Raw genomic sequence first — 26,978 nt, 5'->3', positions numbered from 1 at the left:
GCACCGTGGTGGACACCGGTGGTCAGGGAAGCCGTCCGACTGAAGAAGGAGTCTTTCTGGGATATGTTATCCCAGAGGACTCCGGAGGCAGTTGCAAGGTACCGAAGGGCCCGAGGGGCGGCAGCCTCTGCCGTGAAAGAGGCAAAGCAGCGGGTGTGGGGGAAGTTTGGAGAAGACATGGAGAAGGACTTTCGGTCGGCACCAAGGTGCTTCTGGAAAACCGTTCGCCACTTCAGGAGGGGGAAGCGGGGAACCATCCAAGCTGTGTACAGTAAGGATGGGACGCTGTTGACCTCAACTGAGGAGGTAATAGGGCGGTGGAAGGAGAACTTTGAGGAACTCCTAAATCCGACTAATTATCTATAAAATAGATAATAAATAAAATCTATATTAGAGGCAGACCTGGAGGATGATGGGGGATTGTTGTCAATTTCCCTGGTGGAAGTCACTGATGTAGTCAAACAACTCCACAGTGGCAAAGCCCCTGGGATTGATGAGATCCGTCCAGAAATGCTCAAGGCTCTGGGTGTGGAGGGGCTGTCTTGGTTGACACGCCTCTTCAACATTGCGTGGAAGTCTGGGACGGTGCCTAAGGAGTGGCAGACCGGGGTGGTGGTCCCCCTTTTCAAAAAGGGGGACCAGAGGGTGTGTGCCAATTACAGGGGTATCACACTTCTCAGCCTCCCCGGTAAAGTCTACTCCAAGGTGCTGGAAAGGAGGGTTCAATCGATAGTCGAACCTCAGGTTGAAGAGGAACAATGTGGATTCCGTCCTGGTCGTGGAACAATGGACCAGATCTTTACTCTCGCAAGGATCCTGGAGGGAGCCTGGGAGTATGCCCAACCGGTCTACGTGTGTTTCGTGGATTTCGAGAAGGCGTATGACCGGGTCCCCCGGGAGATACTGTGGGAGGTGCTGCGGGAGTATGGGGTGAGGGGGTCTCTTCTCAGGGCCATCCAATCTCTGTACGACCAAAGCGAGAGCTGTGTCCGGGTTCCCGGCAGTAAGTCGGACTCGTTTCAGGTGAGGGTTGGCCTCTGCCAGGGCTGCGCTTTGTCACCAATCCTGTTTGTAATATTTATGGACAGGATATCGAGGCGTAGTTGGGGTGGAGAGGGGTTGCAGTTTGGTGGGCGGGGGATCTCATCGCTGCTCTTTGCAGATGATGTGGTCCTGATGGCATCATCGGCCTGTGACCTTCAGCACTCACTGGATCAGTTCGCAGCCGAGTGTGAAGCGGCTGGGATGAGGAGTTCAAATACCTTGGTGTCTTGTTCGCGAGTGAGGGGACAATGGAGCGGGAGATTGGTCGGAGAATCGGCGCAGCGGGTGCGGTATTACATTCAATTTATCGCACTGTTGTGACGAAAAGAGAGCTGAGCCAGAAGGCAAAGCTCTCGATCTACCGGTCAGTTTTCGTTCCTACCCTCACCTATGGTCATGAAGGCTGGGTCATGACCGAAAGAACGAGATCCAGGGTACAAGCGGCCGAAATGGGTTTCCTCAGGAGGGTGGCTGGCGTCTCCCTTAGAGATAGGGTGAGAAGCTCAGTCATCCGTGAGGAGCTCGGAATAGAGCCGCTGCTCCTTCGCATCGAAAGAAGCCAGTTGAGGTGGTTCAGGCATCTGGTAAGGATGCCCCCTGGGCGCCTCCCTAGGGAGGTGTTCCAGGCACGTCCAGCTGGGAGGAGGCCTCGGGGAAGACCCAGGACTAGGTGGAGGGATTATATCTCCAACCTGGCCTGGGAACGCCTCGGGATCCCCCAGTCGGAGCTGGTTAATGTGGCTCGGGAAAGGGAAGTTTGGGGTCCCCTGCTGGAGCTGCTCCCCCCGCGACCCGACATCGGATAAGCGGACAAAGATGGATGGATAATTTACATCTCTTATTTCAAATACATGCACCTCACAGAAATACATCAGATTATAATGGCTTCATATGTGAGGTAAGCCTTTGACACTTATATGAATAGAATATTAATAACCAACACAAACCTCAAAATAGTTGAACTCTAAGTCTGATGACTTCAGCTCGCCGGGGGCAAAATACTCCAGCGCCAAAGAAGCATAACCATGAGACCCCAGCAAGGCTGAACGATACTCCACCAGCCCTCCACCACCCCCCCATATATCCAGCAGGCCGGGGAAGGGACCTGGACCTGAGGCAAGGACAAACAGATTATGAACTTTAAAGATACCATTCATTAATCATGCCAAAATACTTTTTGGCTAGGATACATGATAACCTATGTCGGATTGCAGGGACCCAGGTTCTATTCAGCCCAAGATGATTTGTTCTGGGAGATGGATCAATCCTAAGCGGGATGGATAAGCACATAAGAAGCTGGGTCCAGACTATTTAATGATAACTAGACAGATTATTTTAGGTTGAGGTTGGAAGAATGAAGGGGTGCCGTTAATTCAAGAGTGGGCTAGTGAGACGGCTGGGGTGGCGGTGTTTGAAACAATGTCATATAAACGGTTTGCCAGATTGGATGTCTTTACTAGAAAATGGGGAAAGTACCTGAACTTTCTGGAGCTTTGTGCTGGGGAGAGACGTGTATGATGGGCTTCTGGTGTTATCATTTATACATGGTTCATTTGGATTATATTATATTTTGTTGTATGGTTTTTGAATTTTTTATTTTTTTTTAACCTTTATTTATCCAGGTAAGTCGATTGAGAACAAAGTCTCATTTGCAACAATGACCTGTCACATTCACACAGTTACACACATTCATACCTGGAAGCATGCCCAGTCAGTGGCGGTTTTTGGCACGGGCCAACCGGGCAGTCGCCCGGGGCTGCATTTTTTCATGTCACATGGTGGGCGGCACGAGAACTTGAAAAAGTAATAATAATAATAATAATAATCTGCGCCGCGAAGCGGTTTTCTGTTATCTACCATTTCACTGTGTGGGGAATTGGCAAATCGGCGCCTTCCTTGCAGCTGCAGGCGCCCTGCTTGCACCCCCTACTTTCACAATGAAATGGACTAGTCCGTAACGGTGCGGGGACGGGGCCCGGCGCGGGGACGGGGCCCGGCGCGGGGACGGGGCCCGGCGCGGGGACGGGGCCCGGCGCGAAAGGTAAACACACGGTGCCAGGAGAACTCGGAAGTACACAGAGACGGAGCAAGACCAGTCTAAACCTTTCTTTTATGGCAATGGTCTAAATGCGAAAATGAAACAAAGTTACCCAAGCGGCTCAAATAAAAGAAAAAAGCGAAAAGACATGTTTTCGGCAGTAGCAAGGACCTTCATCAGCTCCCGTGGCTGATGATAGTGGTGCTGATGTCGGCAGCAGTGACATGCACAGTGAGGAGGACAGGAGAGAGACAGACATTTCGTTTCTAACGATCCAACACCGACTGAATTCAAAATGTCTGGAAGAGGCAACTGTCGAACTCGACGATAGAAAAAACGCGAAAAATGTCTGGACGAGGAAAAACCGGACTTTTCGAAAAGTCGTGACTTTTGAGAGCATCTGAAAATGAGTGGTCGAGGAAAAACCGGCTGAGATTGCTAAGCTCCCTATCCCTGTACGCTTCACGTGTGCCTGATATGGCATCTCAAAGCTCAGTCCCCTACGCTACCAATTTTGGCAAACATTGGGCGAGACTAAAATTCACTGGAGATGGCCCTGCGCCGGACAGAGATTATGTGGCTGAACAGTTATTATTCCAGTCATCCTGGGTGAGTCCCACGGACATTTACTCATTCATAGCTCTGCCCAACAGGAAAGACTTTGAGTTAGTCTTCTACCATGAAGCACCCCTCCGACGCTTCCTTGAAGTTGCCTCCGCCAAGTCAAACGATGCAAAATGGCGTGACTGGAGTATCGAGTCGTCTGTGGCTGTAGACATTATGACAATCGTTGTAAAGTTCTGGACGGGCAGAGTATCTGATCATGACATTGAACTCTATTTAAAACGGTACTGCGATATCATTCAGTCAGTTTACAAGCCTCTCGACAAATTCGGTATCTGGTACGGAGTTCGCAAATATAAAATCCGCATGCATGTCAACACCTCTGGTCATCTTGTTGATTTGCCAAATTCTATCTCCCTGGGTCCATACAACGGCCGCATCATATACACTGGACAGTTAACCAAATGCTTCATTTGCGAAGCTACCGACCATCAGGTAAAGGACTGTCCAACGGTCAAGTGCTGGCGATGTGGTAACGTAGGCCACAAAGCCAACAGCTGTGAAAGTGAGAGCGAGTGCTCTCTATGTGGCGAAAAAGGCCACACTTTCTTCAGCTGCCCGAGGTCTTTTGCTAACAAAGCCAAGGGCTTTGCTCAGCGGGAAGACACCGCTGCTGCTCCTCTCCCCCCAGTGGCCCAGCAGCCTGGAGGAAAGCAGCGAGAGACAGCTACCCAGCAGCCTGGAGGAAAGCAGCGGGAGACAGCTACCCAGCAGCCTGGAGGACCGTCACAACAACCAGCGGCCCAGCAGCCTGGAGGAAAGCAGCAAGAGACAGCTACCCAGCAGCCCGGAGGACCGTCACAACAACCAGCGGCCCAGCAGCCTGGAGGAAAGCAGCAAGAGACAGCTACCCAGCAGCCCGGAGGACCGTCACAACAACCAGCGACCCAGCAGCCTGGAGGAAAGCAGCGAGAGACAGCTACCCAGCAGCCTGGAGGACCGTCACAACAACCAGCAGCCCAGCAGCCTGGAGGAAAGCAGCGAGAGACAGCTACCCAGCAGCCCGGAGGACCGTCACAACAACCAGCGGCCAAGCAGCAGCTGCATCTCACTCAACCCACCATGCAGACCAGGAACCCCCCTCCTGAAGTCTCCCTTCAATCAGGTGAGGAGAAAGATTCGAGTATAAGTGGCATAGAAAGCATGAGTGACGATAGTGATGGTGATGAAAATGAGGAAAACGAACAGAGTTATGAAAGCGCCAGTGAGAGTCCCAGTTCAGATTTTAGCTCTACCGGGCTGACAGCCAGTCAGCGAGCCAGCAGCACCCCCGCTGCTGATGACGCTGACTCCGCTCCTTGTGACAGTAACTCTGGCTCGTTCTCCACGACACCTGATTTCCCTTCTCCTGAGTCGCATGATCTTCCCTTTGAGGAAGGTAAAAAGAGAAAAAAAAGAAATCGTACTGAAACATATAAAGAAAACAAATGTGTGGATGTTAAACCTTCACCATAGACTTAGTCTCTCCCCAAAAATATCATGTCCTGTTTAAAAATATCCACCTGGAACGCTCGCGGCATCCAGTCTAAATCTTTTAGATCTACGAAATTGAAATACCTTTTAGACACCGATTTTGATATTCTGTGTGCTCAAGAACTTAGACTGAATACCCATAATGACGCCACTGATGTGTGTAATATGTGGAAAAAAGGACAAAGTGTAATATCTATTGGGGAAAGCAGAGCCGAGGGTGTCGGTATTTTTTTCAAAACTAACGATGTTGTTATAATACGAAGAAGAGACATAATTCCGGGGAGATTGCTTATGATTGATTGTTATTATAGGGGAGAAAAATATTGAATCATAAACTTGTACACTGCTCCGGAAAGAGTTAAAAAAACTCAATTATTTAAAAGACTTAGAGAGCTTTTAACCGTAGGCTATAAACTTATTTTGTGTGGTGATTTTAATACAATCACGGATAAAAATGACATAGTTAGTCCCAATGGTTTTAAATTACTAAGGGAAGGTAAGCTTTTAAAAGAAATATGTGATGAAGCTAAATTAATAGATGTGTGTCACGAAATTTATCCTGCCGGGGTCCAATTCACCCGCTTTGACCACAAGACAAAGACTCGTATTGACCGAATTTATGTGTCTAATCATTTTAAAATGAAGCATTATGGAACAGTAATAAATGACTTCTCTGATCATTTAATCGTCACAACCGTCTTGTCATCTGAGTCCTCAGAAACAAGAGGATTCTGGAAGCTAAACTCTCTGAGCCTGAAGGACTCAGACTTATTAATAGAATTAAAACAAGAAATTCATAAAATCTTACAATTAAAATGTCTAACTAAGTCTCACATTGAGCTGTGGGAGTTATTAAAACGAAGATTAAAAGATTTCTTCAAATTTAAATGTAGAGAAATAAATAAGATTAAAAATATAAAATATAAAGCTTTAATGGAACAATACGTTAACTTAAAACAGATGAAGAAAAGATCAAATTCAGATGATGAAATCATGTCAGAAGTAAAAACACAAATAGATTACCTTAATAATGAAATATTGTATAACATTTATAAACAAACAAATACAGATAATAGAGGAAACTTAATACATACTCTTAAAGCTGGACAACAGCAAATTCAAAGCAAATTTATTAAATCTATAAAGAAACAAGACGGTGATGTAGTGTTTGATGAAAAGCAGAAAAGACAAGTGATCAGAGAATTATGTACAGAAGCTTATAAACACATAGAAATAGATAGTGGCTGTGTAAACATTTTATTAGATAAACTTCCCTCATACAGCTCACTGAGCTTTTCAGAGCTTGTGGGAAACATAAGAAAGGATGAAGTGACACAAGCCATCAAACAACTAAACGTTGGTAAAAGCCCCGGCCCTGATGGCCTGTCTACAGAGTTTTATCAATTAAATATCGATGATGTAACAAACGTCCTCACAGAGATGTATAATGAAGGTCTGAACAGTGGCTGTATGGGGGAATCCTTTTATCAGGGTGTAATGTGTTTATTGTATAAGAAGGGCGATGAAAACGACATTGATAACTACAGACATCTGACCATAATGAATACAGATTATAAAATATTAGCCAAAGTAATTATGAATAGATTAAATGATATATTAGATGAAATTATAGAAAAAGAACAAACGTGTGCCATAAAAGGCTGTTTAATGTGGGACAATCTCTGTACATTGAGAGAAATGATAAATAAACCTGATAAAAAAGACTTTTATATAATCAGGCTGGACCAAAAAAAAGCCTTTGATTATATTTCTAGAGACTATTTATGGGCTGTGATGAAGTCTTATGGCTTCCCAGAAAGTTCCCATATTTTATCCTGCCGGTCTGGGGATTGAACTGGCAACCTCCCGGTCCCAAACTCGCTTTTTTAACTTTTAGGCCACCACTGCCCCAAATATTGTGGTTACCGTGTCATCTTTTCTTGTTTTTTGTCTGGGTGGGTGGTGATGACAAACACTTGTGTGTGTCATGTTTAAATATAAATTGTTTATCATAAAAAAAGAAATCATGCCAAAAAAATTAACAAAGAATTTCTCTTTAAAGACCAACAAAAGGAAAAAAAGACGAGGAAGTAGTTTTTCAGGTAATGCATGTGTACCTGGAGGTAGAAACAGGGTCCCTCTCACTCCCTTCTCTCTGATTTCAATCCTCTGGAGCCCTGGAGCCATGTACCATCTCTCTGTGAGCGACGAGGCCAGAGGAGCCTGCTCCCTGAAGCCCTCCACTACATGTCCCCTGTAGACGGAGATGTTGACCAGCAGGGGGCTGCAGACGTTCCTCTTCCTCAACCTGACAGAGAGACAAGAGACTCAGGTGTGTTATGCTAGCAGTGGCTAATGTAGCCTTGAGCCTGCAGAAGAGAAGAGGAGCAGGCTACAGAGGTCTGGTAAGTTCACTTCTTTCCAACTCCACATCCCCAGATTTCTCTTGATATTTTTGGGAGCTTTTGAACTGTTGAAAATATATATATTTGAAGACGTCAGTTTGGGGCTTTAGGAAACTGTAACAGGCATTTTTCCATATTTCCCTTTTTCACATTTCTGACGAGGGTTGTTAACAACTGAATATAACTATAATGTTATCCATGATTTTCTGTTTGTGGTTAAGTACAAATAATAAGAGATCCACTGTGAGGACAGAGAGTCATGTGCAGGGGTTATCTGATAACATTCATCATTACAGAGGTAAATAAGACAGTTGTGTTCAGGTGATATTGCCCAGCCCTCTGCAGCTTCACAGCCCTTAACGTATTACCTGAGGCCTTCGCGGCTGCCTGGGACGGGACGCATACTCCACAACAAACCCATGGCTTCTTTTCCTGTGTACGTTCCCCCAAAACTCAAATCATCTGTAACTACAAAAGCATTCAAATGTCAACAAAACAAAATATACAAAATATTCAACAAGCATAAATTAGCTGTAAAGTGACAGACAGCAAACATCTGAGGAATGTATGTGTTTGGCATGAGGCCACTCACTGCACACATCAGGCATCAACGATGAGCATTATGACCTTGTGGTTGTATGCATCCACCAACCAGTCAAGTTGCAGTTTACATCCATGTCTGTCCTTACTCATATAATATATGTAGTGAAGATTTTAAAGCAATTTAATAAAAGTCATGAAAGCTGCAGTGGGTAGAATAAAAAAACAGCAGAATTTGAAGTTCTGTAGAGTGAGACCTCTTCCTGCAGCTGTCCCTCCCCCCCCTCTGTCGCACAGGCAATGCCAGAACAGCCAATAGGAACGCTCTCTCTCTCTCTCTCTCTCTCTCTCTCTCTCTCTCTCTCTCTCTCTCTCTCTCTCTCTCTCTCTCTCTCTCTCTCTCTCTGAAATGACCTGTGATTGGCCGATCTCCCGTAAGTGCGCTTTATGGCGAAACATGGATGTTTCACACACATCTTCAACCCGACAGCACAGAAGATCTATACCAGGCACCGTTTCAAGGTGGGCACCCAAGATTAGTATTACATAGAATAGAACAGAAGAGAATAGAATGAATGTTCTTCATTGTCATTGTACATGTACAACGAAATTGCATGTAGTCCTATCAGTGTCACCAATTCAGTATCCGACCAAATGTCTCCCCTTCTGTTTCTGAGTTATGGCATTGAATATTATGATGTCACGAGGTAGTTGACCTTTGACCTTTTGGATATAAAATGCCATCACTTCATCATGTTAGACATTTGTGTGAAATGTTGGCTCAAAATTTGTTTAAGGAGATAAAAAGGAAGCGAACCCACCAGACACAGTTCCTCTGTGATTACTGATGTAGTGTCCGTAGGCCTCCCAGTAGTGCTTGTCCTCACACTGGTGGAGGGAGTGAAGTGTCACTGGAGATCCTGGAGGCAGATTCTCCACCACCACCTTGAAATTCTCATCGACCAGAGCCCGACTGGGGAACACAGAGAGCATTGGAGCCACAGTGTCAGACATGGTCGATAATCCTCTGTGGAGAAATGAAAACACATGCACGAGTTATGTTTTATCATATGTTGCTAATTGTTCACCGTTATTATATGTCATTTTGTTTTATTTTTAAATATATAAAGTTATGTTTGCTATAGTCTTTGCTTCATTTTAGTGTTAAACTATTTGTATGAGATAATCATGACAGCCACTGACCTTGTGAAAAGCACAGAATATCCCCTGAGGGCAGAGCACATGTGGAGGAGACACCGGGCTAGTCCAGTCATTTTAAAGGGATATTTCACCATTGGAAAGAAGAATATATCTTTAAATTGGGTCACTTATGTAGTAGAAATGTGAAATATTTTTAGAAATGAGTGGCTTCTAGGCCGAGAAAAGCCAGAAAATGTTTTTTTGGCTCATGTGGATAAAAGACACCAAATCCCAGAATGCATATGCAGAAGTCCTGCATATTCTCCGATCTGTACCAATGTATCCCGGTGGTACACATGTGCGGTAGTTTGAATGCACATAATTGTTGTTCTAAAATTTCCTTTGGGATGAATAAATCTATCTATCAGTTTCTGCTGAGAAGCTAAGCGAGGATTCAAGATGGCTGACACTCGTTTTTGCCTCTGCAATCTCCGGAAAAAGCAGACGGTCCAACCCCCTATGGGCTGGTTGAAAACATGTGGAAGTAGCTCCTAGTACTGGCTGTAGTCCTATGCCTCTGGGAAAAAATCTTCCGATGACGCAAAAATCGTCGTTTTACGTCATCGGAAGATTTTTTTCCAGACCCACAATACAGAGATCTCTCCTCTTAGGGGGACATGAGGGAGGGAAGCACGGTCATTCAAAATACTACCGTGTTTCTGCTGATACAAAGCTTAATGCTAAATCGGTGAAGTATCCCTTTAAGACAAAATGGGGGTCAACCTAGGACAAATTGCAACAGAAGCAAATTCAACTGATTTTGTATCCTCAATATGTCCTGAGTAAGGGAAAAAAAGCCCCAAAGAATCCCATTAGGGGAAAAATTCAGAAAAGACCTAAATAGCCTATTCACATGCCTATTCATTCTTTTTCTCATGTGAATAGGCTAAAATGTTTAACCTTTAGATATCACCATGAAAATGACTGAGTTGATTACTTACATTAAGACAAACAAAACATGTATTACATGTTTTTTGTAATGTTTTGGTAACATGAGCAAACGGTGCATAATCTAATTACGTATGTGCTAATTTGCATAAATACCACAACAGATATAAACATTGGGTATAGCCAAGTGAAAATTTCTTGGTGAATCTTGTTGACATATAACAGTAAAATACTTAATGTTAAGGTCTGATTGGAACCCATTTAGGGTTTTTTTTCCCTTACTCAGGATATATTGAGGATACAAAATCTGTTGAGTTTGCTTCCGTTGTAATTTGTCCTCCCTTTTTTCATAAAATGACTGGACTAGGCCTGACCGGAGATAAAGACAGTATGTCTTTTGTAATATTACTCCCTGATTCTGTTTAAAAAGACACTGTCGTGAACAAATCTTCAGTCATTTTCTGTACTTCTGCTGTGAGTGCTGTAAACTGACTCTACTTGAAAGTAAATGAGCTTTTAAGAGAATTCCAGTGATTTTGTCAATTCGTTGATAAATAAATTTCGTAACAAAAATAATAATTTAATATATAGGCCTATACATATATAATGTTTGAAATGAAGTAGGCTATATTATATTCAAAGCCGTAAGATGGAAAAGGATCATCCTCAGTTCTCAGAGGCTGCATCAGTGATGCATTTTAAAAGTGAAGGATTTGCTGATTGTGAATCAGTGTTGGGAACCACTAAACTAAACTAAATTAGGCCTACTAAATAAAACCTAAATGCCTAAACTGTAAGTAGTAGTAAGTAGTTAAAGCTAGCTCCATCTCAACCAGCTACGACAGCAAAATGCTTCTTAAGAATATTTAGCTGATAATACTTTTTGAGTGCTGGACTTTTACTGGTGTACGGGCAATTTTCCAACTTTTCCGATGTCCTCTTTAGTTGTCAATATTAAACCTGTAGCCTACGTAGGAGTGATCTTGCGCAGACACAAAGTTCCAGTCGTTGTTTGCGGTTTACTTTGTTGTTGTTTTTGGAGGAGGCTATAGTTTAAAGTTATGACGAACATACCACGTACGCAGAATTCTGAGTTGTGTGATTCTGCCAGTTGTAGCGGCGTGGTGATCTGTTGCAGGCGGTCTGTTCCTCTGTCTGGTGAGAACTGTGTATGTTCTGCGGTTGAAAAATCAAAAACAAATCTCCTCCTTGGTGTGTTTTACTAACCACTTCTCCGTGGTAAACGTCACGTCACGTCACGTCACGTCACGTCACGGGGTCAGGAAAATATTTGAAGGAGAATTCACTTGGAGAAGACACCAACCGCGGCGCAAGGAGAATCCAACTACACATGTACACTCGGCTACGTAATTATTACGTAATAATGCGAAGGCGGATGTTGACGTGGGTCTGCCGTGTAGGTAAAACTACACTGTTCCAGTGGTGGACTACAGAAAGCCCATCTGGATACTTCGCCTCGTGCGGTCTCACCGTGGTGTTTCATGCAGTCTCTATCAACGTGGAAAATAGTATAATATTATAAAGTATAATAATTACTCTTATTATTAAAAGCTGTAATAAGGGGTAACAAATTGAGAAACTGAAAGAATTGGAACACCAACATAAACAGACAAAAGATCCGGTACTGCCTAACCAGATTAAAGAAGTTAGGAAAAAAGTAGATGATATCCTGTTGGAAGAGGTGGAAAGGAAAGCTAGGTTTTTAAAACAAACCTACTATGAGAGAGGATCTAAAGCCTCTAAAAGTATTGCTAGACGTATAAAGAAACAGCAAGCACTAAATAATATACATAAAATAAGAGACCCGGCAACCAATAAAATCCAATATGAACCTGAAGAAATAGAAAAAATATTTGTGGATTATTACAGTAAATTATACACACAGCCTAACTCAGTGGGTGAAGAGGATTCAAGGGAGTTTTTAGACCAATTAGATTTGCCGACTATAGGTACAAAACAGAATGCGATGTTGACCTAAAAAATAACAGTAGAGGAGATAGAAAAAGCAATTAGTCGAGCAAAATCGGGGAAATCGCCAGGAGCTGATGGATTGGGTGCCTCCTTTTATAAAACATTTAAAGAGGAATTAATCCCACTATTATGCGACTCATTTAACTATAGCCTCAAGAAAGGCAGGATCCCTCCCTCATGGAAAGAGGCTAATATTTCCATCATTCCAAAGGAAGGTAAAGATAAAGAATATTGTTGTAATTACAGACCAATATCAATTTTAAATATAGATTATAAACTTTACACCTCCGTTATAGGCAAGAGGTTAGAGACATTAATGCAGGATTTGATTGACGAGGACCAGACTTTATTAAAGAAAGGCAAACACAAGATAACATAAGAAGGACATTACATGTCATTGAAAAGGTACAAAAGAAGGGGGGAAGTGTAATTTTGGTAAGCATAGATGCGGAAAAGGCTTTTGACAGTGTAAATTGGGTATTTCTGTATAAGGTATTGGAAAAAATTGGATTTAATGAGGAATCTGTAAACTGTATTAGGTCAATATATCAGGAACCAATGGCAAGGATCAAAATTAATGGTAATTTGATGAATCGATTCAATCTGGGAAGGGGAACGAGGCAGGGTTGTTGCCTCTCACCAAGTCTCTTCGCGCTGTTTGTCGAACCATTAGCTCAGATGGTCAGGCAGGAGGAAGAAGTTAAAGGGGTGACAATTGGACAGGAGGAGCACAAGATAGGGCTATTTGCGGATGATATATTATTCTTCCTAAAACAACCTAATGAAAGTTTCCCAAACGTTATGAGAATATTAGAGAATATTAGAGAATTATGGAATCTACTCAGGATACAAAATTAATGTCACAAAAACACAGATTTTGTCAATAAATTATTCTCCATCTCAAGAGATAAAGGATACATACAACCTCAAATGGAATGTTAAATCAATAAAATATTTAGGGATAAATGTCACAAAAGGATTAGACAAGCTTTATGATGCGAATTACGCAAAAATAAATCAAGAAATTAGGAGAGACTTGGAGAGATGGTCAATAATTCATTTGGATTTCAGCTCTAGGATAGAGATAATTAAGATAAATATTCTACCAAGGCTTCTATACCTGTTCCAATCACTGCCTGTGGTGATCCCACAAAAACAATTCATTGAATGGGATAGGTGGATATCAAGGTTTATATGGGGGGGAAAGAAACCCAGGATCAGATACAAAACTCTGCAGCTCCCAAAGGACAAAGGAGGCCTGGCTCTACCAAGCCTTAGGGAGTATTTTTACGCCGCTCAAATAAGACCTCTGATATATTGGTGCAAGGATGAGTACGTCGCTAGATGGAAAAGCATAGAATTGGGGCTAAAAGACATTGAAATACAAGACATTGAAATACGAAAAAGTTGGATTCAATAACCAAAACTACAGTTGAAATATGGAACAAGGTTGTTGAAAGACATAAATTAGAGAAGGAGACGAAGATTTTGAGTTGGTTCGCATCTGACTCGAGGTTTGTACCTGGTATGAACGATAAAGGGTTTAAGCAATGGACAAAAAAAGGCATTACAGCAATGTGTACCATGGTCGAGCGGGGGAAGCTGCAGAGTTTTGAAAAGTTAAGGGATAAATTTGGACTAGACGAACATGAACAATATCGATACCGACAGATAAGGGACTATTATGAGAAGGAGATAAAAACTGACACTGACAATGACGTTATTGATGTGTTTTTGAAAGCCTATGAAGGGAAAAAATGTAAAGTAATTTCAACCCTATACAGAAGTTTGTTGTCATGCAGGAAGACCTCCTCTCTTTATATAAAAAAAAATGGGAAGAAGAGTTGAAGGAGCAAATAACTGAGGAGGAATGGTTTAATATTTGTAAAACGCAGTGCACGGCCACTAGCTCCAGGATTTGGAGAGAATTCAATTGGAAAAATATGGTCAGATTCTTTATAACTCCAAACATTAGGAAGAAAACTGTATGTAGCCAGCAACCATGCTGGAGAATATGTGGACACATGGATGTAGCCCATATGCATATTTTTTGGTCATGCCAAAAGATAATAGGATATTGGGATAAAATATGGCGGGGTCTAAGAAAAATTATAGGATACGAGATACCCAAGTCTTGTAAGGTACTTTATCTGGGAAATCTGACACAAGATATAATTCAAAAAGAGGATGAGTATCTTGTTAAAGTTCTGCTTTCGGCAAGTAAAAAAGCAATAACAAGGTTATGGTATAAAGCAGAACCCCCGACCGTGGAGCAGTGGGCGAGCATTGTGGAAGAAGTATTTGTAATGGAAAAAATTACACATAAACTACGATTACAAGAGACACAATTTCAGGAAAAATGGGAAAAATGGACAATTTATAGAACACAGCAAGAGGACACCACCATCACCACTGGACAATAAGGACACTGATTTGTGAATAATTGCTTTGTGGAGTGTGTAAAACCGGACACTGTAACTGTTGACAGAAAGTTAACAGTTAAAGTTTAAAAAAAAAAAATAAATAAATAAAGTGTCGGCGGTTGGCCCAAAAAGCACGTCGGCCCACCAGGAAAGTGCCCGGTATGCCAGATGGCCAGTCCACCCTTGATGATCCCTACATAACGAAGTTCGTTCACTGCTGGCTACAAGTTAGCAATCAAACACAACAAAGGCTGTCACTTGAATGGCGTTTTGAGCTAACGTTAGCAATCAAACAATCATAGATAGCTAAAACTTTTTGAAATGCTTTCCATCTTCTGTTATTGTTTGTAATGAGAAAAGTTTATTATTTTATGGATTTCACAATGCAGCCGGATCCAGATCCCTCATAGACTGTATATAAGAATGGACCAACAGATCCCGTTGCTCTGGACGGAGACCAGTGAAGGCCGTTAGAAGCACTTTTCCAGTGAGCGCTGAGCGTTACTGAGCAGCCTCCAACTGAGAGAGACGACGTAAATGTGACGTGAGCAACCTGTCTGAAAGTTGTAAGTCTTCTGGTAGCTGTGCCAAGAGAAATCTCAATCATTCCCAATCTAGCAGAGACGGAGAGCGTAGGTATATGTAAGGAGATAACATAGGCACATGCTAATTATTGCTAACTAAAATGCTAGTTAACATTAGTAATTGCACTTAAACAGCTAATGTGAAACGAAACTGCCTGCGCGCTTCTCCTGTACTATACGGTAATTCCTCTACTATGCGACAGTAAGTCGCGTGATTATGACACAATCGTTAGCCTGTTTTTATAAAAACGTCTGCTACGGAGCCATAACGTGAGGTACAAGGTAATGGAGCCTTTTATACATTGTCGTGTTTCTTTAGAAATAAACAATGGACAAATAGAGTCTTTAAACGCTTCAGACGTAAAGTTATTCGCTGTCAAAGTGGCGTCAAAATGAATGGCAGTCAATGGAATGCTAACGGGGGGTGATTGCTTTGTAGCATTAAAATGGCGCCATAGGAGGTTCGTGGTCCGAGGAGAGGCTTACCCCCTTGGGATCCCTTGGCGTTTAAATCTGAGCATGCGCAACTCACATCTGCACTTGACTCACATCGGGTAGTCTGTCTGAAGTCTTGCACCTGGTAAGTTTTAAACAAGCATTTTTTTGTCTTTTTTTTTAGCACACTTTGACACCGTTGCGCATGCTCAGAAAGCCAAAAAAGTTTTGTTCAGCTGGACAAAAAAGACCTGAAACAAAATTGCTTCATGGTGGCCAATCAAATACGTGCAAGTTACATTCATGGTATATTACTTGGCATTGAACGCTGCAGTTTGACTGTCTCCTGTACCAAGCGGGGGTCTCTTGTCCCTCAAAACAAAGTCTAACAAGAGTCAGACTGAAGAAGCAAAGGGTAATAATGCCCATTCAGTCTGAATATTAGGTTATTGTCGGCAGGTAGTGCATTAAAAAATGATTCCTTAATAATATTCTTAATATATAATAAAAATTGTTCTCCAAACATAGAATACAATAACTTACATTTATATTACTGTCAAAGGTTGAGGCTTGCAGATAATTAAAGTAAAATTGATTGGAATGAAGAAGTACAATTTGAACAAAACAAACAACCTCAGCTGATCAGAAGAAAGGCACATGGTCAACACAGTGAGGAACCAATGAACAGTAGTGTTAATGTACTAACATGGCCCGGTCACACAACAAACTTTTCCAGCAGTGATTCATTGGCGATCTGTGCTTGTGTAGTCATTCACATCTTGGCTTTGAGAGTTGGGCTGGAGTACAGATTCTGCTCCAGAAAAGCCAAGATCTTCTTCCAGGAGTCTTCCTGAGCGTCTGAATGGGGTTTGGTTTGTCCTCCCCACAGCAATATCACTGAGAACACAATGTTGTGTTTGAGAGAAGAGGAGGATTTTAATGGATATTTAAGGCAGAATAAAGTACATCAGGGTATTCTAAATAGTATTCATTTCAGATATGTTATGTCTTGGGCAAGCACTGTTAAACCTGTGTGCCACCTGCAAGCAATGACTGCAGTTTTTCTTCATAATAGCTGCTCTGCCTGTTTTTACGTTTAGCACTTCTACGGTACCACTTGATATATAAACTAAAGTGCATTAAAAACAAGATCTCCAGTAGATATCTAATAATCAGCTTGCGATTGTAAAACCCCAAATGTTTGCTTTTGTAATTTTCAAAACAACAAAATCTGCCTATACATAGTTATTGATTTGATTGATTGATTGATTGATTGATTGTGTGTTGTCGTTCTCAAACTGTGTTCGCTTTGGGAAACAACAACAAGCTTCGAGCTAGTAAGCTATTCGCTGAAAATGACAAGTTTTGAAGAAAATTTGGATCGTGCAACAAGGCAGGCCTGCTTGGTTCTTTCGGTGAGTGATTGTAAAGATTTACTAAGAATATGTTTACTATCTAACTGGAACGATTTGGGACCGATAGTGGGATTGCTGTGGACGAAGTACACGTGGTGATACACTGGTAAGAGCAAATGACGTTTAACCTAGCTCACGTTACTGTCTTGTGTGAACAGCTAACTTAATTTAATATTTAATGTGGAGTTTTTTTTGTTTTTTGACCCTGCAGAACTCACCTTTCTCTTTTTTGTCCTTTACAAACTTAGTAGCTCTGAAGTGAGGTGTGTATGGCGGCTCAATCAGATGTCCAGCATCAGGGTAGTAAAGTCTGGTCAGCAGGTGCAGGTTCCCTGCTGCACGCATCATCTGGGCCATCTGAGGGTCAAAGGTCAAATGAAAACTGCACAAACTGAATTCACTTCTGTGTTATATTTGCATTTTGTGAGGTCAATTACAAAAGTATTTGTTGATTATTAATCTGAAAAGTTAAAGCTGCCAGCCAAATGTAGTGGAGTAAGACGTACATTTGCCTCTGAAAAATAGTGGAGTACCTCAGATTTATTCTTAAGTACAGTAGGCTACTTTAAAATGTTTTAGGATATTTCCATCACTGTATAAAAGAATGAATGAAGCATAATTGTCTATCTGGTCCTGTATACTGAAGTCATTCATGCAGAGCCTCATCCAGATACACTGAGGTTATGCAGTTGACATAATGTAAATGTGTGCTATATGTGACATTCACTCCAGCTAGTTTCAATACTTTAAATCAATGATTTACTGACAAATAGATGTTTGGACCAATCTTAAAATGAAAAGAATATCAGAAGACAGTTTCACCAAAAGGACTCACTGAGTTAGACACACGTTCCCAACAGGTCCACGAGGGCTCAGAGAAATCTGTTAAACTGCTGCTTTCTGGACTTTATACCTTTCAACACACTTTCCTTCAGCTGCAGTCATTCTTTAGGGGATTTCACGTTGGAGACATTCCTTGTTGTTTCCTCTGGGGTGACATTGATCCAGCTACAGGAAAAGAACACTAGGCAGTTACATGGACAAAGATTATATATCATTTGTACAATTTGTTGTAATGGAAAAATGTCACAGGCTATATAAAAATGAATGCAGTTTAAACTAAACTTGACATTTGTATTTCTGATATAGTGAATCTATCTTTAAATTGTTTTTTAAATACTATACACAATGCCTACAATCAGCATTGGTTGTTATAATTTTTTTTGTTAATAAAGTTAGAAACAAACTCTAGGTTGGAAGTCACTCGGCCAGAGGTCTGTGGGAGGCAATAATACATCCATGGGGGCAAGGTCCTCCATCAAGAACATAACATAAGAACATCAAGATGCTGGCTGCAAATTAAATTTGCTGCCGCCAGGGTGCGTAAAGATTTCTAGGCTATATAGGCTCCTATAGGATGTTCTGTTCTAGCAAGAAAATCACGTTTTTGCTGCACACACAATGTCATTCATTTATCTCATCTGCAGTTACATCCCAACAATCAACAATATAAGGCAAGAAATAATGATAGAGATTATAGCACTCCTGGAATTGGTTTAAATGTTAAATGTATCCTATGGGATGAAATGATAATAAGATAATATTAAAATCTGTATTTATTAAGCACTTTAGGTTACACAAGGCAAACAATAAATAAAAAATGTCAATAAATAGGATAAAGGATAAATTACAAATGTGTTCTAACTTTAATTCACTTTCACAACAAAAATACAAAATAAAAATACAGTTTGTGTAATTGTGATGAAGAATTTAAAAGGGTGCAGTGAGAGAGGAACGTTATTAGAAATATGTAAAATTTAGTTTAATATTCAAATGGTAGTTAATTTTAATTTAGTTTATTTTTTACAGTCAATGTTCAAAACCGATAAATACGATATTTTAAGTGTTAAGTTACGAAGCGGAACTTTATCGACATCCGGTGGACTGTCGGGCCTTTGTTGAAGACGGACCGGAAACAGCGTGAGGTTACCGAAGTCTGTTCTGAAGTCTTGCACCTGGTAAGTTTTAAACAAGCTTTTTTTTGTCTTTTTTTTAGCGCACTTTGACACCGTTTTCTACCAACACACTGCCGCTCCTCTGCTGTTTAAGCTACTGCAATCTGGAAACCAAAACATGTCGAGAAAAACGTTCATTTTAAAGATGTATTTCATGTTCACATCCTAATGGCGGGAGACCCCAGAAGCCTCATTGCTGCTGTGACTTTGAGTCCACGTTCACATGTTTGATTCTTCAGCTTGTCTGTCTGCAGACCCAGAAACCCCGAGCAGACTTTCTATAACAACTGGTAATCTCACCAGACTCCATGCTAAAATCTCTTAATTGTGTTGCTGCCTGGCCTGTCGCTTAACACACAGCTCATCTGGTTGTAATAAATAATAATAATAAATGTTAATTCACTTTACAGCGCGTAGAACTAGTACACATCGCTGTATGATAATAATATTGATCCCGGGGCTCCTTTAAACTGCTTTTGTGTTGTTATACACAAAGTAACCAGTTTATTAGGTACACCTAGCTAAAAACTAATGCCGTCTAATGCAACATTTCTGCTATAAATCTGACTTTTTATGAAGTTTTTGTTTAAACTTTTAGAGAGGTGTTGATTCAACTGTATGTTTATTTAGAGCTGTAGTTAGCAATGCTGTTGAATTGTTGTGCATTATCCCGAGAGGTGTTTATTTTGTCTGTTTTTATCAATTAGGTTAAATAAAAACATCCCACCCTACTTGGTTATATAAAGTTTACCTTCGTTATAGGGTCTTACTGAATTGAAATGTCTTTAATGTCCCCAAGGGGCAATTTGGTTCACAAAAGGTAGCCAACACATACACATTCGCACAAAAACACATAAAAACATGTAATAATAAATGGATAAGAACATAATACACACGTACACTATACTTAATAAAATATGTGCTGTGACATGGGCAGGGATGGTAGATGACCTATAGTTTGTTGAGAAAGCCAACAGCTCATGGTACAAATGATCGCAGGTATCTTAGACCTGGCACGTTTTCGGGAGGTATACCTCCTTCCTGATGGTAGGAGGCAAAACTCAGAGCGTTTAGTATGCTTGATGTCAATTCCAGTGTTATACATTTGCTTGTATACTTTTCTACTGTCTTAAAGATGACATGTTTACATGCCACACATTTTCTTGTTGTTCAGATCCGTCCCTAAAAAGTCCTCGGAGCTGTCTGCGCAGCACAGTCAAGATGTTGAGAAGTGCCTCAGCACAGGTGAGCAGGAAATGATTATTACTAGACCACATACAGTGTTCCCCCTAGGTTTGTGGAAGACTTAGGTGCCTGTATTTGGTGGGGGGTTTAGGGTTTCTCCCTCAAGAAAATGTTTTTTTCAGAAGAAATATGCAATTTCACATCATTGTGGACCATTATTATTTCCATGTCTGTGTCTAAAACAGTGGAAAAGCTAGAGCAGATAATTAATAGATAACATTCAAAAAGCTTAAAGACAAGTCCACTGGGGACCAACTACAACCATTAGATCTGAGAAAATTCATTTGGTTAGTTTTGATGCTGACATTGATTTTACATCCATCGGTTTAGGTGGTGCCAAAAATGGCTTAAGTGCTGCACCTATGCCTTATAATAGTAGGGGTAACCTTGACATCTATCAAGTACACTTAATAGAAAGACTACTAATACTGGCAGCTTTACAAAGTAAATATTTGATCCCATCCCTCTACAGATCTTCAGACAGGTGGTGCGATACAGAAGCACAGACACCAGCCTCATCCTGGAGAGATGTGAGTAAACTTTCTGTTTTACTTCCTCTCTCTTATGAACTAAACCTATCCACTCTCTACCTGTGAAACTCTTCTGTCTAAAAATGGGGATCTTCTGTGTCTTTATTCCAGCGATAAACCGTGTGCAGCTGTTAGGCCGAGTGGGTCAGGACCCAGTGATGAGACAAGTGGAGGGTCGTAACCCGGTTACCATCTTCTCCTTAGCAACCAATGAAATGTGGCGGTCTGGAGACGGAGAGATGAGTGCAACAGGTACATTGTCGAGTCATACTTAATGATAGAAATACAGAAAAACTCACTGTGCTTTATGCTAAAACGGTAAGAACTCCACATCACGCCACAAACTAAAGACCCTCGTATTTATTATGCATATAGTAACTAATCATGCGCCTGAGGAAATAGATTCAAGATTTCAGCTTGCTTTTGAAAGTAGACAAGATTGTGACAGATCTCCGGTCAGCTGGCACAAACTAACGAAAAGTGCCCTCACCAGATTGGGATATTGTTTGGTCAGATTTTGTTGCTGTCCAGCTGGAAAACGTCATGACCATCAACGGACAATAAAAGCCTCCTCCCAGGCTCATGATAGTTTTGATCTGACACTTCAGAGCCGTTGAGTAATAATCTGCCACAAAACATCCAGACTTGGACTTCCTTAACAGATGACAAAGTGCTGGAGTCGTGTTGTACAGGGCCCATTGTATACGATTAAATATATTATTCAACTATAATCACACAGGGACAAAATGCACACAGCAATTAACCATTGTTTGCAGTCAATCAATCTGTCGATCATTTTCTCAGTTAATCCATTAGTTGTTTGATCGATAAAATGGATTAAAAAAAAGTCGATCAGTGTTCCCCAAAGCCCAAGATGACGTCCTCAAATGTCTCGTTTTGTCCACAACTCAAAGATGTTCAGTTTACTGTCACAGAGGAGTGAAGAAGCTAGAACATATTCACATTTAAGAAGCTGGAATCAGAGAATGTTTACTTCTTTTCGTAAAAAAATATGACTCAAACCGATTAAATTGATTGTCAAAATAGTTGCCGATTAATTAAATTAAATAAATGTGTTTGAAACACAACCGATAAGACATACTTGTTTACAAATATGTATTTTTCCCCACACCACATTATGTCTGGCTGGAAATACTGAATCTGCATGTCAGAGCGCCCAGAGTCTGACCCTCCTCTTTTGACACTGTCAGACTCGTGTATGTTAGGTGCTTGCTACAGGACAAGAGCTGAAGGTCTGTCTGCACTTCAGGGTTGTGGCTGAAATATCCTTTGACATTTCAGTGTCACTGTTTTTCCTGCAGGAAGTGTGTTGCTGAAAGTGCACACGTTTATTTGATGTCGCTGTCCAGTGAAGAGTTTGGTGATTTTTCGTTTTTCACATAAACTGAATGTTTGAGTGTTCCTTTTTATGGGTTGAGAAAATGCTTGGGCTAAATAAACCATTAAAGTAATACATTATATGTATATATACATTTTAATTTCCCCACTGGGGATCAATAAAGTATAAATAAATAATAGTTAGTAATTAGATTATCTGAATAAAAGAATATTGTCACAGAGCTGGAAACAAGGCTGTTCTTCTTGGCTCCTGAAAAGTTAATGTTTTGGAGATGCATGGTTTTCACAGGACAATGATCTTACATTCAGTGTTACAGATTGTAACAGTTAATTATTAATACATTTCTTGTGGAATAATGTTTATTTTAGCGATTAGTGTCATGATATTGACAGCTGATGGACTTATTTATGGTTTGAGCTTTTGAGAATGAATTGGCCATGGAGCCGGTGTTTAAATAAGTCAAGCTATTACGGTGACACTGCCACTAGAGGTCATTGTTGCACTCTGATTTCTGTCTCCCTGACCCTGAAGCATTAATCTCCAACCCTTATGCATCATTCACCGTCCTACATTTAAAACTATGAATAAAAAAATAAACGCCGTTAAGTCAGTACAGACAGCCTTCAGTGGAGGTTTACATATACTCCTATTTTTATTATCTGTTTTTACAATGTTCATAGTCACTTGTAGACTGTAAAAGTTCATTATGTGAATCAGAATCTGGTTTGATGCCAAGTAGGTTTTCACATACAAGGAATTTGCTGTGGCGTTTTGGTGCATATAAACACAGTAAGAGAAAAGAAATAAACAAGTACTGCACAACAAGTCAAGAATCTTAAATAAAAAATAGACACATTTACAATTAAAGATTTGTTAACAATAGGTTTAAAAATAAAGAACTGGACAGTGTTTAAAACAAAGTGTGCAAAAATGTTGACTAAGTACTGTGCGAATGTTGACAGGAAATGTGCGAAAAGGGTTTGTGTAGCGTCCGTGAGGCTGAAGTATGTGCTGTGTTTTGTGACTCCAGGTGACATCAGTCAGAAGACGACGTGGCATCGCGTGTCGGTGTTCAAACCTGGTTTGAGAGACGTGGCCTACCAGTACGTCAAGAAAGGGTACGACCAGCACGCTCCCTGTACGGGCCCAGGACTATTTTAGTACTTTAGTACTACTACTTTTTTGATAGTATAGAGCTGAAGATCTTTGCCCCGTCGGGTTCGTTCTTAATTTCTATCATTTTACACGGGCTCGGGCCGGGATTGGGCTGGGCTCGGGCTTGCGCTCTGGGTTGCACAGTAAATGAGCGGTCTGGTGATGCATTTCGATTAGCGCGAAAATGGATGCTGAGGAGTTGAAACGGAGGCTGGCCTCTGGAGGACTTATTTTATTTCTTTGTTCCAACTTCCAAGTGGCCCATAGCCTACGTTATTCATGAATAAATGATGTTAAAAAAATGTATAAATGACTAATTCGTGACAAAAGGCAAAAGAGCTGTGTGCGTGCGCACATTTGAATAATGTCGGGCTGTAAACTGGTTTGGGCTTTTAAAAAGCTGTCAATCAAAATGTACTTGTTGGGCCGAATTCTGTCGGGCTCGGGCCTTGTCAGGCCTAACTTTTAAGGCCCGATTACAGCTCTATGATAGTATACAGTACAGAGAGGCGGACAGGAAGTGTGGGCAGAGAGGGATGACATGCGTTTTGGTTTTGTGGTTGGCGTCTTGGAACACTACATATCTAAAAGTGAGGCTCTATGCAAAATGTATATCTTCAGCATCTTAAAGGCTTTATAAGTGGCTGTACAAATTCAGTTTTTCCTTCTTCTTTTTTTTCTTTTTTTTCTTTTTTTTTTTTTTTTTTTTTATAACGAACAGCAGCTGAGGTTAAATGTATTTCAAGTTACAGGGGATTCCTGTGATGAAGTTTTCATAACAAAAAAACAGTATGATCCACTTTATACTGCTGTCCATTTGTATGCTTCCTCACGTCTGATTTAAGCTGAACACAGCTGCTGTTTCCTGTCCGTGAGGACTCTAGAAATGTTTTGCATGGCATTGCAAAACATTAATTTGGCAGATGGCTCGGGATGGGACGATAGACGTTTGTCACAGTGAGGGATTTTGCTGTCTATCCCTGTAATTATTGTGGGTGCACTAAGCATTTTTTACATCAATATGGTGATGTTACTTTTCATTTGTCAGGTATTTCATTCATTTTATTAGTCAGAAACTAAACCTCTATCTATTAACAGGTTCTCAATTGATTGTCAAGAAACATTACTATCACGATATATCACTATATATATATATATATATATATATATATATATATATATATATATATATATATATATATATATATATATATTGGTATCGTAATATAAAGTGACATGTGAGGTGGTTAGAGGATTTTATTTTATTTATCGCTTGCATCCAGTAGACACTTTGTTCTTTTGTGAGAAACCAAAGATAGATGTCATCAAGGTTTATTTGCTTTGTTTTATTATTTGCTCCTTTTTTTTCAAACCTGCAGAGATGATTTGATACAAAGGTTTTCTCTTCATCTGAATGTCTAAAACTGGATAAAATAAGTTGAAATTGTTATTTTTTACTTTAAAAAAAATGCTAAAATCTTAGGGATGGGTGTTTCATCATGAGCTTAAAAAGCCATAAAATGTGGGAATGCAGTGTTTCCTCTGTTGATTTTGTAGTGGCGGCCCGCCATGGCAAAATTTGTGCCGTCACGGTATCCCAAATAGGGCAGACACACAGTGTCGTCGCGGTTGCCTTTTAAATTATCCTGCCGACATCATGCAGCCCCCGTTGGCTGCCGCTCACATTACAATTTAACAACAAGTAGAACTATTCAGAGGTTATTGGGCCCGTCCATAGGCGCCGATACGAAAAATACTGAGCACCCACAGAGGAAAACATAAATCGGCGCCTATGTATATCAGTTAAACTTTTCATCTCCAATCCTATCTGTACTTGTGAGAAGTGGCGCAGTCTAAAGTTGAAAGATGTCCTACTTTATGGCTTTATTATTGAGTTAATAGGCGTGTGTGTTTGTGTTGGCCGCTGTCCATTTCCTAAGGTCCTGAAATGCAAATATTTTTTGACTACTTGTTGTTTTTTTTTTTAAAGGACGTGCGCCCGTGAGCACCCACGGAGGAAAACAAATCGGCGCCTATGCGTCCAGTTGTTGTTCGGACAGACCTGCCCCCACTGCTTAAAAAAATCCTGAAGGAAACACTGCGGAATGCAAATAATTGTCATACATTTAGGTCCTTTTTGGCCAGAGGTTCATAAGAGTTTGCAAAAAAGTACTTCAGATAAAAGGTTGAGGCCTTTTTTCTTGGTGCCCTGCCTTCAGAGAATGTTAATTCCAGGGAAATGCAGGACTGTGAAGATTCAGAAGTGTCAACCATCAGTCAGCCAACCAAAACTCACAATAGAGGAACCATTACGTGACTGATCCCGAGTCGCTCTCTTTTTCTCTTTCAGGTCAAGGATTCTCGTAGAGGGGAAACTGGACTACGGAGAATATGTGGACAAGAACCAAGTCAGACGCCAGGCCACCACCATCATCGCAGGTCAGACAACTAACCAGCTTCTATCAGACGTAGGGCTGGGTGCCGAATTCAATACTTTTTAGGCACTGACCGAATTGTCTCTAAAGTATCGAAAAATGCCTGGTCATTTAATATCCAATTTCAATACTTAAGGAGTAAATCTCATCAGAGTCAGTGAGCTAATAAACATTTGGGGGGGTGGGGGAATAAAAGTGGAATGTTGGTGTGCATGTAAACCTAGTCACTGTTAGGGAGGTTCTTCTCATGTCAGATTAGTGTAAAAAAAAATAATTTGATTACTCTTTTCCAGACAACATCGTCTTCCTGAGCGACAACATTCGAGACAGAACTTGAAGCACTTTGTCCTTTGTCACCACCCAACAACAAGTCCACTTCTTTTTGTATTCTCTACAAAATAAAGACTGAGGACCTGAACGCCACCAAGTAAAGGAACTGACTTACCCAAGGAGAAGGGGGACAGAATATGTTGTGACACTCCGGTCATGTTTGACTGTGACGCCTCCTGCAGACCTTGAGGCATCAAGAGAAGCTGAAAAAGCCCACTTGTGTAGTATAAATACACGTACTGATTATGGTTTTATTTGTGCTACTTGTACTGAACCGTTACAAAGATACAGTTTATGCCCTTTTTCCGTGTACTCAAGTTTTATGTATGAGAATAATGTTGGAAGTACGAGTTTGAGTCGAAAATGTTTGAAGACTCAGTACAAGATGTCGTAGACGTCGTAGCTCTGTTAAGAGCAACTCTTACTCGTGTCCTTAGACTAAGGTTATTATAGTTTTTCTTTGCATTAGTTAAAACTCAATATATCAGAAATTGTTTCTAGGTGAGGAAGACTGTAAATCAGGAGTCTCAAACTACCAGTCTGATGGCCAGATTTGTCCTTTTTATATGTTTACTAGGAACTGTTTGCAGCTGCAGGTTAATCGTGGTCATTTCATGGGACTTGTTGACAATAAGAAAAATGTAGATCATCACCAGAAGAAAGTATTTGTTCCTTCTTCTCACTTGTCTCTGTGTTAAATGTCAGCTGTGACTTTTCTTCATGCAAATCTCTCGTAAATGAAAGTTCAACTGGAGAGAAATGTGCATGTTTACTGAAATGCTTGAGAGACCAGCATGCAAATTTAGAGGAAGCACGTTCAATTAAATTCAGCATTTTTCTCCCTGTT

The 26,978-nt window shown here is 40.9% G+C and overlaps 3 protein-coding genes across 11 annotated transcripts in view; 1 reads left to right on the top strand and 2 right to left on the bottom strand.

Moving 5' to 3' along the window:
- LOC116059985 (bile acid-CoA:amino acid N-acyltransferase-like) overlaps positions 1-17,424 on the bottom strand; it is a 25,022-nt gene extending 7,598 nt beyond the window's left edge. The window contains exons 1-2 of one of the 2 annotated variants that reach the window (XR_004896108.1): positions 17,280-17,424; positions 16,280-16,543 (exon numbers count right to left, since the gene is read on the bottom strand). Coding sequence is in view for 1 of the 2 variants with exons in the window: in XM_031313281.2 (XP_031169141.1) it covers positions 16,419-16,543; positions 17,280-17,418 (264 nt within the window). In the remaining variant the exon portion in view is untranslated. Of the gene's footprint in view, positions 1-15,878; positions 16,544-17,279 lie in introns of those variants that run through there. The other variant, XM_031313281.2, reaches the window with a different exon arrangement.
- Positions 1-18,003, bottom strand: part of LOC116059980 (peroxisomal succinyl-coenzyme A thioesterase-like) — a 25,601-nt gene extending 7,598 nt beyond the window's left edge. Inside the window, exons 1-5 of one of the 6 annotated variants that reach the window (XM_031313274.2) lie at positions 17,897-18,003; positions 8,946-9,151; positions 7,953-8,052; positions 7,297-7,487; positions 1,992-2,155 (exon numbers count right to left, since the gene is read on the bottom strand). In XM_031313274.2, coding sequence (XP_031169134.2) covers positions 1,992-2,155; positions 7,297-7,487; positions 7,953-8,052; positions 8,946-9,138 — 648 coding nt within the window. In that variant the 5' untranslated portion in view covers positions 9,139-9,151; positions 17,897-18,003. The other 5 variants (XM_031313273.2, XM_031313272.2, XM_031313275.2 and 2 more) reach the window with 5 other exon arrangements.
- Positions 15,716-26,978, top strand: ssbp1 (single-stranded DNA binding protein 1). 3 transcript variants are annotated; one of them, XM_031313279.2, is made up of 7 exons: positions 15,716-15,791; positions 20,251-20,321; positions 20,794-20,851; positions 20,963-21,103; positions 23,242-23,329; positions 25,717-25,805; positions 26,095-26,978. In XM_031313279.2, the coding sequence occupies exons 2-7, from the start codon at positions 20,298-20,300 to the stop codon at positions 26,136-26,138; spliced, it is 444 nt and encodes a 147-aa protein (XP_031169139.1). In that variant the 5' UTR covers positions 15,716-15,791; positions 20,251-20,297; the 3' UTR covers positions 26,139-26,978. The 3 variants fall into 3 exon arrangements, with proteins under 3 accessions (XP_031169139.1, XP_031169138.1, XP_035852231.1); XM_031313278.2 differs by lacking the exon at positions 15,716-15,791 and adding an exon at positions 18,974-19,079; XM_035996338.1 differs by lacking the exon at positions 15,716-15,791 and adding an exon at positions 18,992-19,081 and having other exon boundaries at positions 20,246-20,321.

This window comes from Sander lucioperca, chromosome 20 (assembly GCF_008315115.2).
Source record: "Sander lucioperca isolate FBNREF2018 chromosome 20, SLUC_FBN_1.2, whole genome shotgun sequence".
Classification (NCBI taxonomy): domain Eukaryota; kingdom Metazoa; phylum Chordata; class Actinopteri; order Perciformes; family Percidae; genus Sander; species Sander lucioperca.
Note: the sequence above shows the minus strand (reverse complement) of the source record. Positions and strands in the feature narration are given on the sequence as shown.

Coding starts and splice junctions, on each gene's coding strand:
- ssbp1 (XM_031313279.2), top strand. CDS start 20,298: ATGTTGAGAAGTGCCTCAGCACAG. Junction 21,104..23,241: donor CGGAGAGATGAGTGCAACAG/GTACATTGTCGA, acceptor TTGTGACTCCAG/GTGACATCAGTCAGAAGACG. Junction 25,806..26,094: donor GGCCACCACCATCATCGCAG/GTCAGACAACTA, acceptor ACTCTTTTCCAG/ACAACATCGTCTTCCTGAGC.